The sequence below is a fragment of the Carettochelys insculpta genome, chromosome 4 (genome assembly GCF_033958435.1).
Source record: "Carettochelys insculpta isolate YL-2023 chromosome 4, ASM3395843v1, whole genome shotgun sequence".
In the NCBI taxonomy this organism is placed as follows: domain Eukaryota; kingdom Metazoa; phylum Chordata; order Testudines; family Carettochelyidae; genus Carettochelys; species Carettochelys insculpta.
Window position 1 is genome coordinate 72321990 of NC_134140.1, and position 15375 is coordinate 72337364.

The following is a 15375-nucleotide window of genomic DNA, read 5'->3' on the forward strand; positions in this document are numbered from 1 at the left end:
TTGAAAGTCTGTTACGCAAACTAAATGTTCTTCGTTTGTAACGACCACACAACTACAGAAAGCTCATGAGTAGAACTTTACAGGTGTTCTAGTCACATTCAGTCAATTGCCTATTATGTACACTAGCAATGTATGTGCCACCGACTACTTGGTCAGAAAATTATTCCTGAAGTTCTATCATCAAAATCAATGCAACCTGGTTATCTAAAAACATAAAAAAACTACAAAAACAGTTACTTTTACCACATACGTATTAATTTGTTATGATAGGTTTCAGGCAACTGCTTAATAACCTCTGGCTCCATTCAGTTTATTTCCTGGTTGGTTGGCTGATTTTGGGAAGAGAGGGAAGGTGTTTTTTTTTATTTATTCCCTGAACATTTTACAGTTTTTCAAAGGCTTGTGTAGTTATTGTGACTAGCAAGCAAAGAGTTTAATTTCTCTATATTGATTATATGTTGAAAAATTCTGCTAATTACAGACAGCAGACTGGGGAAATGGTTTCATACCAAGCAGCGGTGATTTTCTCCAGTAGCCATCTCTTACTTCAATATAGTCATACCAGCAGAGACTGCTCTTGTAGAGGTCCATTGTGGTAAAGTTTAAAACAATCTGCAAAGCAGAGAAGAGCATGCTATATCACTGAATTTGACTGCAATCATCATGAGAATATAGATAGCCTAAACAATATGCTGTGAAATCAAAGTCACAGTGATCACCCTACAAGTTTCCCCCATTTCCTAGCTAGTTAAATAGCTATTCCTTTGGAAGTATTCTAATTATTTACTAAAGTAAGCATAAGAGAATACTACAGGTACGGATAAAAATGTATGTAAGTAAAGGAACAGACTTAAGGATGACCACTGTAGCTTCATAGTTTCCAGGGTGTTTTTATTAAGAAGTCCAAATAATGTGGCAATAGTCTATCTTCATGACAGTGTATTACTGGACATTACTTCATCCCAAACCACGTTCAGTGAAAGGACATTGGCTCATCTATAACATCCCTGGGTATAAATACCATTTGTGTACATAAAATTACCATTGTTCTCTTCTACTGACTACTTTGAGAACTTCACAGTAAGGAGCTAGTGAAGACGTAGCCATTTTGAAAGGGAACGAAGGAAAGAGCATGATAACAATGAACCTTACAACAAGATCAGATTTCACAGACAGCCAGCATAACAAGAAGATAAAGCATCACTCGCTGCAAGTTCAGTGGGTAGAACAGTTTTGAGAATGCATAGGCTTTTATTAGTTTTGTTTTGCCATCTTTGAACTTATTCCTTTTTTAATCTAGAAATTTTGGTTCTGAACATTGAAACCAACCTGGGAAACAGCTCCGCAACCCTTACGTATCGTTAACTCAATGATATCATTGGGAGTTGCACAAATGTAAATAAGGGTAACATTAAGCCCATGGGGCAATGGGAAAAGCAACCTGCTTTAAATTATTTACTTGCAACAACAGTCTGTTCAAAAGGTCAAAATCCTTTTCTTAAACTGTACATTTTAAACTGTACAAAATCCTTTTCCTCACTGTACATTACCAAATGCACACTTGCATTACAACCGAAAATGTCATTAAAAACCATTTTTACTTGTGCTATGTGACTAATACTGGCCACTTGAACTTTAAATATGCTGCTAGTGAGGAAACACTTGCTACTGTGCACTAATTTAAATTTCACACTACTACAATACATTCCCATGGCAGCCATGTGCCAGCTGCATGTGTCATTTAAAATGGTCAGAGAATCTCTTTACTCCAGCTGCTATAACAAAAAAAAAATTTGAACAATGAACCTAAACAGTCACTTAAAGCTTTATATCTATTGCTTCAAGGTATACTATATGTCTCTCTTTAAGGGACTTATCATATAATATTTATCCACAAATCACAATATTTTCCAGACAACCTGATCTTGTAATGGAAGATAGATACCAGGGACACACTCATACACAGTTTTAATAAGGGCCTAGAAGCAACTGAACACCAAGAAAAGAAAACAAAAAGTTTCAAATAAAGAAAAATAGTTTCCTCTTCATTTTGGATACCCCAATTTAAATGTTAGGCATTACTGGGGAAAACATTAGACTGACACTCATTTAAAACATTGGGTCACCCTCCCCATGAAAATGAAACAATGGGATTAAACAAAATCAAAGCAAAGTACACTGGGGAGAGAGTTATCTTTTAATGGCTAGACTGGGCCTTTAACACAGACCTGTACCAGGGTAAGCATCAGAAAAACTTTTCTCACAGCTCCATGGTATGGTGTAAGGAATACAAGCTGCTGTTCCCCATTAATGAATACAACAGTGCTTTGTGCAGCTGTCTGTCTCTGCTGGCTGTGGTGAAAGGGGAAAACAGAGCAGAGTTCTGCCTCCTGCCAGTCCACTTAGGGATAAGGTAAGCTCTGTGAAGAGAATCTTGAAAATAGACATCACACCAGGAAATAGCTCTGACTGTTGTAGTAGTAGGCATCCTTCAGTCTGCATAGACTATGGATCGCACCCTTTATAGTTTCAATTGAGGACTTCATTTACAGCGTCTACTGTGACTATGAAGACCCACACGAGAGTGACAGTCCTTGCTGCATCTCTTGCAGATGTGGTGGGTGTCTGGCAAGTCCTTAGTGTGCTTTCTGTGCGCTCGCTTCTCCTCTGCTAGCTGTCTGATCCTCATCTCGCCCTTCTAAATGCCCTTGTGTAACCCCTGCCTCCATTTGCTGCGGTCGTCTGCTAGTCCTTCCCAGTTGTCCAGCTCGATGTCTACCTCTCTGAGGTCTCTCTTGCAGACATCTTTGTAGTGCAACTGGGGGCGTCCGGGAGGTCTTTTGCCAGAGGCTAGCTCACCATACAGGATGTCTTTTGGAATCCTTCCATCATTTATCCTGTGGACGTGGCTAAGCCAGCAGAGTCGACGCTGCCTGAGGAGGGTGTGCATGGTTGGGATTCCAGCTTGCTCGAGGACGGCGGTGTTGGTCACTCTGTCCTTCCATGATATTCCAAGGATGCGCCTGAGGCAGTGCAAGTGGAAGACATTCAGCCTCTTTTCCTGGCGAGCATACAGGGTCCAAGTCTCGCTGCCATAACGGAGGGTGCTGAGGATGCAGGCTCTGTAGACTTGCATTTTGGTGTGAGTGTACAGCTTGTTGTTATTCCACACTCTCTTGCTGAGTCCGGACAGAGTTGTGGCCGCTTTTCCGATCCTCCTATTTAGCTCAGTGTCCAACGACAGGGTGTCAGTGATGGTGGACCCGAGGTAAACGAACTTGTGGACGACCTCTAACGTATAGTTGTCAATGCTGATTGATGGGAATTCAGCAACATCCTGACGGAGTACGTTTGTCTTCTTGAGGCTGATGGTAAGCCCAAAGTCCTTGCATGCTTTGGAGAACTGATCCAGCAGTTTTTGAAGCTGGTCTTCTGTCTGAGACACTACAGCAGCATCGTCTGCGAACAGCATGTCTCTGATGAGGACTTCCAGCACCTTAGACTTAGCTTTCAGCCTTGCAAGATTAAACCGTTTCCCATCAGATCTTGCATGCCCTCTGTTGAAGATCCAAAGGCATGCTTCAGGAGGAGTGCAAAGAAGATCCCGAACAATGTCGGAGCAAGCACACATCCTTGTTTGACGCTGCTCCTGATTCTGAAAGCTAGAAACACGAACAACTGGTTCGAAGCTAACTCCAATGAGATGATTCCAGTCATTGAAAAGAAGCATGCTGCACTCCTGGAGTACAAACGCTCACCGAGCCAGAGTACCCAGCAAGCACTTAGAGCGGCCAGAAGAACAGTACAGCAGACAGCCAGGCGCTGTGCCAGCAACCACTGGCTCCAGCTATGCAGCAGCATCCAGACCTGTGCTGACTTTGGTAATCTCAGAGGAATGTACGAGGGTATGAAGAAGGCATTAGGACCCACCCAGGACAAGATGGCACCTCTGAAATCCAAATCTGGTGAAGTCATCGCTGACAAAGCCAAACAGATGGAGTGCTGGGTTGAGCACTACTCCATGCTGTACTCATGTGAGAACGTTGTGGTTGACGCAGCCCTCGATGTCGTCGAGCTCCTGCCAGTAATGGACGAACTGGATCAAGAACCAACTGTGGATGAACTGAAGAGAGCCATCGACAGCATTGCAGCAGGAAAGGCCACTGGCCAGGACGGTATACCACCAGAGGTAATCAAGTGTGCCGCGGACACACTCCTAGAACCCCTACATGAGCTACTGTGCCTGTGCTGGAAAGAAGGTGAAGTTCCACAGGATATGCGCGACGCTAACATTGTAACCTTGTATAAGAACAAAGGAGACAGAAGTGATTGCAACAACTACCATGGATTCTCCCTCCTAAGTGCCACTGGTGAACTGTTCGCTCGTGTCATCCTTGGCAGACTCCAGAAGATTGCTGAGAGGGTGTACTCCGAATTGCAGTGCGGATTCCATGCAGAGAGGTCTACCATTGACATGGTCTTCTCTCTAAGGCAGCTGCAGGAGAAGTGCAGGGAGCAGAGGAAGCCACTCTGACTGTTGAGTGAGCTATATTTTGGGGTTGTAGTTGACCATGGTGGCAAGTATAAGAACTGAGGACTACTGATACCCCAGTCCTCCCCCAGCCCCCAGGGGTGAAAACAGGATACCTCATACTGTCAAGAGCGCAGTGTCCTGAAGAGGGCATTGTGGTCCAGGAAACGATACAAGCCTGGAGTCAGAGGGAGGAGACAGTGGAGTAGAGCAATGACAGGCAAGACACCAGACAAAAGGCAGAACACTCATGGTCATAGTAAATTCCTGGTGTGGCCAAAAGGAAGTGCTGTGGCAGTGAGTCACCCAATTACAAGTGGTTAATTCACAACTGTGGTGTTTACAGTAGAGCCTCAGAGTTACAGTTATTTGAAAATCTAAGATCTGCAATGATGGAATATTAATCAAATTATATAGTAGGCATCAAACCTGAACCATGGGATCAAAAATTACTACTATAAAATCAGTCACAATTGTTCCTGAATCTGCTGCACAGTTTTCTTTATGACACTAGAACTTAACATCTTTTTAGAGAAATGTATTAATTATTTGCAGTAGATGATACAAATTTTTATGTATGATTTGGTCTGTTTTGTCATACTTCAGCTATCTCTTTTTCACATAAACTTCAAAAATAGAAATATAGTTTTATTGGAAACTACTCTTAACCAACAATCTCCTTCCATATGTGAATGTTGAAAAGACCCAGGACATATTTACATATGTGTATTTCAGAGACAATGAAGAACCTTAACATTTTATTCACTTGATGAATGAGATGACATAGCTTTGTTATGGGAAACTCACTATATTAGGGCTATGGCTCCTTACAATAAATAAGATTCCTTTATAGCTACTGTATAATGATTTATGGCTGTTGCACCACTGAGCTAAAAAGTGGCATGATTCTTGGTCAGAAATAAACATGAATATATTTAAGGCTCAAATTGCAACTCTGCAGAAATCTGGAACACTGGAGACAAGGCAGAAAAACAGTTCAAGGGAACAGAATGACTGAAAGTCTCCAGAGAAAGACAATCAATGAACATTTGTCAGCACAATTAAGAAATTATTGGGCATGTAAGCAAAGTCAATCATACTGTTCCAGCCTCAAAGAAAATAACATATCACACCTCTTGCTGGCTGGGACAAGTAAAAACAGAATACATTGTGGAAACAGGGCTACACTTCTGCAAGCTTTTATTTTTAACTGAATTTTCACCACACAACAATTTAGGGTTATTCGTCCTACTTAAACATCTATATAAAGGCAAAATGAAAAAGACAGAGTAATCTAACATTCAAAGGGCCTCATCCAGAAAACATTGGTACAATTTTATCACCTGAAGCCAATTACATCCTCAGAGCCAGAAGGCTTGTGTAGGTAGTCCGTCATGTCCAACAATGATGTCTTGAGCTTGTACAGGCTCATCGGTTGTGGACTCGCCTGTGGCTGACAAGATCAAGCTTTGAACATCATGGGAGTTCACAGTGGGGGCAAGGGAATTGTCCTGGCTCTGTTGGTGCAGCTGCTGCTGTTTCATTCTTCCTCTCACGAGCATCAATGAGACATATGCATCAATGCTCTTCAAAGTTGTCATATGCGTGTCGTACGAGAGCACACCAGCCTGTTCTGTCTTTCGCATGCTGCTCTAGCTGATCTGGATTTAAACCACCATGAGCAATGTTGGCCTTCACACAGTTTTTATATCACTTGCGAGGCCTGCCTTGATTCCTTTTGCCCTGGGAGAGTTCACCGTAGAGGAGTTGCTTAGGGATTCTTGAGTCCTCCATTTGTATGACGTGCCCTGTCCAGCGAAGCTGGACTTTCAGAATCATGGCTTCAATGCTTGTGGTTCCTGCTCTGTCCAGGACTTCCAGGTTCGTAACTCTGTCCTGCCATTGAATGTGAAGTACTGACCTCAGGCTCTATGTGTGGAAGTGCTCCAGCGGTTTTATATGTTTTCTGTACAAGGTCCAGGTTTCACAGCCCTACAGGAGACTGGTCAGAACTGCAGCCTTGTACACTTTGGCTATGTCTACCCTAGCCCAAAACTTCGACATGGCCATGCAAATGGCCATTTCAAAGTTCATTAATGAACTGCTGAAATACATATTCAGAGACTCATTAGAATGCCGACAGCTGCAAAACTTCGAAATTGACGTGGCTCGCTGCCGCATGGCTCGTCCACATGGGGCTCCTTTTTGAAAGGACCCTGGCAACTTTGAAATCCCCTTATTCCTATCTGCTGTTAGGAATAAGGGGATTTCGAAGTTGCCAGGGTCCTTTCGAAAAGGAGTCCCATCTGGCTGAGCCACGCAGTGGCGAGCCGCATCAATTACAAAGTGTTGCAGCTGCCGGCATTCTAATGAGGCACTGAATATGTATTTCAGCACTTCATTAGTAAACTTCGAAATGGCCATTTGCATGGCCATTTCGAAGTTTTGAGCTAGTGTAGACATGGCCTTTCAGTTTAGTTGACTGTCAGATATTGTGCTGATTCAACACTCGCACTCGCAGACGTCCCAGTGCCCAGCTGGCCTGGCACATTCTGGCATTGATTTCCTTGTCAAGGGAGCCATCATTGGCTATCACACTGCCAAGGTACTTGGACTCCTCTACTGTTTTTAACACTGTTTCTTTAATAAAGATTGAAGCAGGGAGAACAGCAGATCCTAGAGCAGGTTGAAACAGTACCTTGGTCTTTCCTAGGCTGATGGTCAAACCAAAGAGGTGAGTGGCATCAGCAAACTTGTTGACGATGAGCTGGAGATCAGATTCCTTGTGTGCCATAAGTGCACAGTCGTCAGCAAAAAGGGTCAAGGATGAGCATCTGAAGTGTCTTGGTTTTTGCATTCAGATGATGAAGGTCGAAAAGTGATGATCAAATCTGTATTTTATGTAGACTTCATGGTCCAGGTCCCTAACTGCGTGGCTGAGGATGCACGTGAAAAAGAGGTTGAATAAAACTGGGGCCAGCATGCACCCTTGCGTCACACCACTGGATATCTCAAATGGATCTGAGGACTTGCCATTTGAAAGAACAAAGCCAGTCATGTCATCGTGGAACAGGTGTATGAGGTTAACAAATCTTCTCGGGCAGCCAGGTTGTGACAGGATAATCCACAGGGCTTCTCTTTTGACGGTGTCAAACACTTTGGTCAGGTCTATAAAGACAGCATACAGATCCAAGTTCTCCTCTATGCATTTTGCCTGAACATGACGAACAGCAAAGATCATGTCAATGGTGCTGTGGCCTGGGCGAAAACCACACTGTGCCTCTGGTAGGTTCTCCTCTGAGATGCTGGTGATCAGATGGTTGAGAATGACTCCTGCCACGATCTTCCCAGCAGTACAGAGAAGGGAGATGCCCCAGTTATTTCCACAGTCAGCTTTGTTGCCCTCGTTCTTGAAGAGTGAGATGATTGCAGCATCCTTGAAGTCTTTGGGCATGTCGTCTTCTTCCCAGATGCTGATCAACATGTTGTGAAAGGCTTCAACTGACACTGGTCCTGCCACTTTGAAAATTTCAGCACGGATACCATCCATCCCAGGGACTTTGCCAGAGCTGGTCTGGCTGATTGACTTTTTGACCTCATCCATTGTAGGGGGCAGGTCAAGACAATCTAATGTGGGTTTCTGAGGGATCTGGTCTTGGGCCACAGGGTCGACAATGGAGGGTCTGTTAAGAAGGCTGCTGAAGTGATTGTTGATGCTGTTCTTCTCCCTCAGAAGGGTCATGCCATCTGCAGACAGGAGAGGTGTAGTACTGGGCTTCGAAGGTCCATATATAGCTTTCATAGCACTGAAGAACATCTTGGAGTTCATGTGTCAGCGTAGTATTGGACTTCATCAGCTTTACTCTCCCACCACTCATCTTGCATCTTGCGAAGTGCCATTTGCGCCTGGCTCTTAAGGTGTTTGAAATGATCACGTTTGGAGATTGAGGACTGATCGTTTTCCCATAGCAGAAATGTGTTCTGTTTTTCCTCTAAGATCTTCATGATGGCCTTGTTATTTTCATCAAACCAGTCTTGGTGAATTCTCTTTTTCAGTCCGAGTGTTGACTTGGCTGACTCCGTCACCAGGGTTTTGAACTGGTCCCACTTTTGTGTTGGGTCTCCAGTCAGAGGTCCATGGGACGTCAGCACTTCATCAAGGCAGGCTGTGAATTTCTCACGATGACCAGTATGTTGCAGCTTCCGATACTGAAGGAGGGTCTGACAACCTTGAGCTTCTTGCAGTGCAGTGGTGTGATGTGCAGCATAAGGACTGATCTGACAAGTCTATGATCGGTCCAGCACTCAGCTCCCCACACAGCCCTGGTGATGTTAACATCTTGAATGTTCTGCCTGTGACTGATGCAATAGTCAATCAGGTGCCACTGTTTTGATCTCAGGTGCATCCATGTGGTCTTGTATTTATCGGATTGCCTGAAGAGAGTGCTGGTAATCGTCAGGTCGTTTTCTGCACACAAGCTCAGCAGAAGGCAGCCATTGGCATTCTTGTTACCAACACCATGATGCCTCACTACCCCTTTTCAGGTCCTACAGTCCTTGCCAACGATGGCATTGAAGTCACCCAACAGGAGACGCTTGTCACTAGGAGGAGTTGCTTTCACAAGATGGTCAAGGCCCTCATAGAAACTTTCTTTTGTTTTGTTGCTGCTAGTTAGTCTGGGGGCATAAGCGCTGATGACCGTAACGCAGTGAGAGGTGTTGAGGGGGAAGCATAGTTTGACCATACGCTCATTGATGAAAGTTGGTAGCTCAGGAAGCTGGTGCAGGAGTGATGTCTTGATGGCAAGTCCCACTCTGGGGATTCTGCCTTCATTTTCTGGCCTGCCTTTCCAGAAGGTGTAACCTCCTTTTGGTTCGCAGATGGATCCTTCCTCTGCCATCTGGTCTCGCTCAGGGTAGCTATGTCAATGTTATAACATGCCAGTTCTCTTGCTATGAGGGCCGTTTTTCTCTCAGGCCTCACTGCATTCTCCCTGTCCAAGAGGGTGCAAACGTTCCATGCTGCAAATATCTTCCTTTCCACTGTTTTTCAACCACTGTGGGGGTAAAACTGCCAGCTGCGGCATATTGGCCATTTTGGTTGGGACAAGGAATTTTTGGGACACCTTTTCTAGTTCCCTCCCTCATTTTGAAGGTGAGCAGTGCTGTTCCTAAAAATCCTTGCTCAGTTACCTGGGATGCTGCCGAACTCCTCTGTCTTCCCGGGGTCAGAGTCGAGTGACCAAAGTCCACAGACCACCTACATGCAGGTTTGGAGCTACAACTCCCAATGGTCACCCCCACCTGTCACTTCACCCCTCCGCCATCGCTGCAGGACTCTGAGGTAGACAGAAGTGATGAGAATGTGCAAAGAACCTGTGCAGGAGAATGTTTATAGTGGAAAAGCCATTGCACAGGGGCAGTTCCACTCTCTCGACCTCAGAAGCCTGGTTCCAGTGGTACAAAAAGTCGTCATGGCTGGGACTTCCTAGGCTGCAGTGGATGGTCATGCCGTCTCTGGTGCCCTTTGCTCTCCACAGAGCATTGCAGAACTGCCTTCCTGGTTGTTGGATCTTGCTGTTGATCTCATCCGTCCAACCCACCAGGGCCAGCTTTGCATGCTGGGATAGGCAATTCCCTATCTCACCGCAGGTTTCAGTCCTGCCAGCTACCCTCACCTAGTTTAGCCCGCCTGTCCAAGCAGTTTATCGGGGTGTGGCCGCCGCATGCTACAGCTTCTTGGAGCCACAGGCGAGAGCTGGGTGCCAGGTGGGGACCAAAGGTGCACGAACAGCTCCTGAAGAGACATGATAATTCCCCACACCAGAAGTGCTACTCCTCCCTGGACCCCCATACACCCCATCCTCAGAGCCAGAAGGCAGGTATTTGCTTATTGGCAGTGCTTGTTACCAGTGCCACCCTTGCAGCCTCATCCCTCTGAATTACTTAACACCAGTAATCTCATACAGGGTCTGTGTTAGCACAAAGGTGTGTAGATTCTGGAGTGAATACAAGGAAAAAATAAACTCCACAGACACACCCACCAAACTATCTTGAAACGATACAGTCTCCAGTCAAAAAAAAAAAACAAAAAAAAAAACAAACACCAAAGTGTAAGAAACCAGGAAATTTAAAACTAAGAGTTCTCAGTCCATCATCCATCACATCTTATTTTAGGGGTAAATGAGCATGTATTCAAAATCCCAAAGCAAATGGCACTTAACATTAGTGTACCATTCACTTCAGTTTTTAAAAGCAAAGGAAGTAGAATATAAACATATTAATACCTCAATTGTTTCTTCACAGAGAATGCAATAGAATAAGGCTGATTTTCTACCATCCTCCACATATTTTTCATTAAATTTATCTAAATACTGGTTTCTGAGACACTGCATTGCATATGTGAATTAAATCACAGTCCCTGAGTCTACCAACCCTTATTTATATTAAGTTAATTAGTTTGCAAGTATTTCCATTGATTTCAAGTACAACTTAGTGTGAAATGAAGCAGTGTGAAATGTGTCTTTTTTTTAATCCATTGGACACATACACAATGACTACATCTACACAGAGGTGTTGCCTGGCAAAACTGGGCTTTGTCTACACACAAAATGCACTTTGTTGACCATTTGTTGACAAAACCTGGCACATCCATCAGCAGTGTTATAGCTCTTCCCATTCAGGTATAACACCTCTCTTGACATAATTCTGTTGACAAAACAGCTGTGTAAATGCTCAGGGGCCCTTTTGTCAACAGACAGGACTGCCAATTTACCAGGCAGCCCTGTTTGCAGAACTTCCAATCAGATGTTCTGTTGAGAGAGGGCCAGGCAGTCTAGCTGCTCTCTGTTGACAGAAGGGATTGCTCTTTCAATCTGCTTTTATGTGTAGACACAATCTGCTGACAACAACAACAAGTCCTCTGGCACCTTATAGACTAACAGATATTTTGGAGCATAAGCTTTTGTGGGCAAAGACCCACTTCATCAGATGCATGAGTGGTGGTGGTGGGTGGGGGAGGGGCTCCAGAGGAGCTTATGCTCCAAAATATCTGTTAGTCTATAAGGTGCCACAGCACTTCTTGCTGTTCTTGAAGATACAGACTAACATGGCTACCGCGTGATACTAATCTGTTGACAGACGTTTTGTTGGGAAATCCCTTCTGTCAGTAACTTCTGTCACCAGATGCTTCTTGTGTAGATGTGGCCAACGTGAATATTGAGCTCTAACCTACTACAGAAATAAAAGGCAATTGATTCAGAGCAGGAGAATAGACTTCTGCCAGAGAAATATTGTGTGTCTGAACAAAGTATATTTAGGGAAGTATTCACTGCTTTTTATTTGTTTTTCATCTACTTACACTGTGAGAGGACAGAGACTCTCTTTTGCTATAAGAAGGCCTTTTTTCTAGAGGAATGCACCAGAACGAAGTTCCAGCACCCCTTTTTCTGTTAGAGCAACAGAAAAATTTTCACAGCCAGTCCTGCAGCAGCATGGGGACAAGGCATTAAAACTGAACACCCTAAATTCTATGAGGAATCATCAGACTTGAGTTCTGGCACCTTTTTGTTCCTAGAAAAAAAGTACTGGCTATGAATGTGCATAATGTCTAATATAGTGAGACCCCAATCCTGGTTGGGGCTCTGCAACATTATAAATATGTTACAATAAACCTCACTTCCTTAGATCTATTTATACAAAGTTGTGTATATGCTAAAAGTCCTCAGAAAAAAACCTCTTCCTAAGTTAAATAAAATGGCAACATTTATAACCTAAAACTTTATATATTTATTTTACTGGATAAAAGAGAAGAATGCAAGATACTTTTGCTGCAGTAGCATTAATGATGATGCAGTGCAGGCAGTGAGGATGTAAAATTATCCCTCCAGATATATTTGTATCCTTTGTGCAAACCTTCTCCTATTCAGTCATTTTTATCTGCCCCTCCCTACCAGTCTGCAGTGCCACCAACATTCTCTGAGCATTTGAGACTGCTTATATTTCATCTTGTTTCACACCCTTCACAAGAGTAGGACTAACACATTTCAAGAGGCTTTGCTTTTATTCATAACAATGGTAATAATGCTAATAGCCTTCTGGGATCTATCAGTGCATCAGAAAAACATGTTCATTAAGTTGCAGAGACCCAGACTAGAAAATAGCTAAGAATTCAGCAAGATTGTTTTGAGAGAATGAAGCTCTGTATTGAGTGGGAGAACTGGGGATGGTCTGAATGCAGTATCTGGTGATTTTGGGTGGATGTGTGTGTGTGTGGCTGGGGAGAGGTTTGACTCTAGTCAGAAGGTTGCTTCTTGTAGTCTCTGTATATCTCTACTTCATGTTGGCCTCCTACTACTCTCTCCGCCTCTTCAAAATGCACTTGTGTAATTTTTCTACACATTTTGTCTGTGGAAAAACTCTCCAGACCTCCCTTCATCTCACTGAACAATCTGTTTACATTGAGGGAGGTCAATATCCTAATAAATAAATGAGAACAAAATATGGTAAAGCTGGAATGCATCAGAAAAGAAAAATTGGCTTGTGCCATCAGTATCATAGAAACTTTGTGAAAGGAAGCTTTATTTCCTTCCCTTACTAAGTACCAGCCCAATAATTTGCGTGCTCCATTTTCGTGTGGGTTTTTGTGATATGAAGTAGATTAAAGCCATGAACTCAATTTACTTGATAAACCATCATATGGCAAAAAATTTGAGCATCTAGTAACATGAGCCAAAGTCACATCAATTACCAACAGTTCAAAGTCTGTAATGTATTGAGTGAAGGGACTGAATCAATTCCTGATATTTTAAAAAAGGGGAAAAGAAAAGATAAACAAACAGGGAAGACATTCTTTTTAAAAAGGAATGTTTGTACTTATTTTATGGAAAAGAGGTGGGTAAATACCTTTTCCCCTGGGGTAACAGAGATTCGCCATATGCAGTGTGTGTATGAAGGGTAACCATTTGGAAATCCTGGAGAGGAAAAGTTCCCTGTAGATTCTTGCAGTGTTTCTCCACATGCTGAAAGAAACAAAACATGGTTTAAATAGAGAAAGTCATGTATCTTATACATATAAGGCCCAAAGGAAGAAGGCCCACTCCTTTTCAATATTTATTTAGAACAGACTGATTAAGTTTAGACACAGAATGAAAAATAAACTAGTGATATTACTATTTAGTCAAAGGCAATGATTTAAACCAGTTTGCTATTCATGTTTTTGTACACAATGTTTTCTTTCCATGAACCTTTTTATTTATGTGCTATGCAGCTGACGTAATCCAAATTGCGAGCGAGTCAAACAATGTCATGGCTGACAACTGCAGGCAAAACTATACTCATAGCTTTACTTATGTACAACTTTCTAAAAACAAAGAATTCACATGCAGTACTTACGCCTTAAGTTATCAAAGAACTAAAGAAAAAACCTCAGGGCTTAAGTGATTGACATACTAGAAATTAATCATTGGGTTTCATTTAATAATTTACTTTTGTCCAGCATTAACTGATTTCATTCATTCGTATTAGAATACGAATCCTAAATTCAACAAAATCTCTTACACAAAAACAATTTGTGAAGGCAGTAGTAATAAAGAGAAACAAATGTAAAGACCCATAATACCAAAAGCTTTTTATATTCTATATTACTGAAGCCTTTATCTTACCTGTCAATCAAGCTACTAGCTGGTAGGTTACTGATTAATAATTCTTTCTTCACACTGCATTATATCACACAAGCTGCCACCATTAAACCTGATTCAAGTAGGATTTTTACACCATCATCAGACATTTTTGTGACTTTCAATCAACAGTTTGTTTCATCTACTGATTTTGTAGGTGTGATGGGAGAGATGTGAATTTGAGACTATTACCCTGTGATTGACAGTGTAATCAGAGCTGTAATATTTTTAAATCACAGCTGCCAGAAGGTAAACCACTGTATCACCAAAATCTCAATGACTTATAAATGATCTGGAAAAACCTTTAGAAAAGAGGGTGAAAAGGAGAAGACTGTACTTTGAAGACACACAATGAACCTATAAGTTTGATGCTACCTTTTAAAATGTGTCTAAGATTTAATCTGACACGTGCATTTTAATAGCTGATTTAAACTTCATTGAAAAGTAGTTAGCATGGCACCTGAAGATTTGACTGTGACTGTGAAAAAGAAAAAAAAAACAGACTCTCATTCCACTGAAAATCTTCAAGGTCAATGTTGCATGATACTGTGTCCTTTAGAGAAAAATGTCTTACTGCCTTTATTTGAAAAAATAGGTTATTCTCTCTTTTTCATTTGCAATTATATAAAATGTCATACTTGGAAAAGCTATTTAATTACTTCTATACAAGTCATTTTTAGAGAAAATACTCTACCATAATTAAGAGTTTATTTTAACTCCACAGGAATAAAAGTTCAAATAAATTGCAGATTACTGTATCAGAATTCCTTCTGCTGATTGGTAGGAAATGAAAGCTTCACCGATAGGTTTTAAAAGAAGCCTCAGAACACAATAATAATGCTACAAATGCAAAGAAGCAGAACCCACGAGATCCATATGGAATTCAGGAAATCCTCTGGACCCAAAGGTACTGCATATTATCTTCTGCTTTTGTTTCCCTATTACCTTCTACCTATTACCTCCCCTTGTACTGCCAAGGATTCTCCTATTAGTTGCTTCACCTCAAACCTCTCTTGAAGAGTGGAGGTGGTGTTCTTAAATGTCATGGAAAGTGCATGTAAAAGGTAACGCAGTCAGACTGCTCTTTATATCAATTTACCTTGGTCAGTGTACTGAACCCATCACCACAGTAACTAGCACCTTTGCAGCAGATTATCCATGAGGCCA

The 15375-nt window shown here is 42.4% G+C and overlaps 1 protein-coding gene across 2 annotated transcripts in view; it reads right to left on the reverse strand.

The window, feature by feature from the left end:
- The window catches only part of TLL1 (tolloid like 1), a 241652-nt gene that overhangs the window by 60263 nt on the left and 166014 nt on the right, over positions 1 to 15375 (reverse strand). For both annotated transcript variants that reach the window (XM_074991871.1, XM_074991872.1), the window contains exons 10-11: positions 13436 to 13551; positions 510 to 612 (exon numbers count right to left, since the gene is read on the reverse strand). In XM_074991871.1, coding sequence (XP_074847972.1) covers positions 510 to 612; positions 13436 to 13551 — 219 coding nt within the window. The remainder of the gene's footprint in view (positions 1 to 509; positions 613 to 13435; positions 13552 to 15375) is intronic.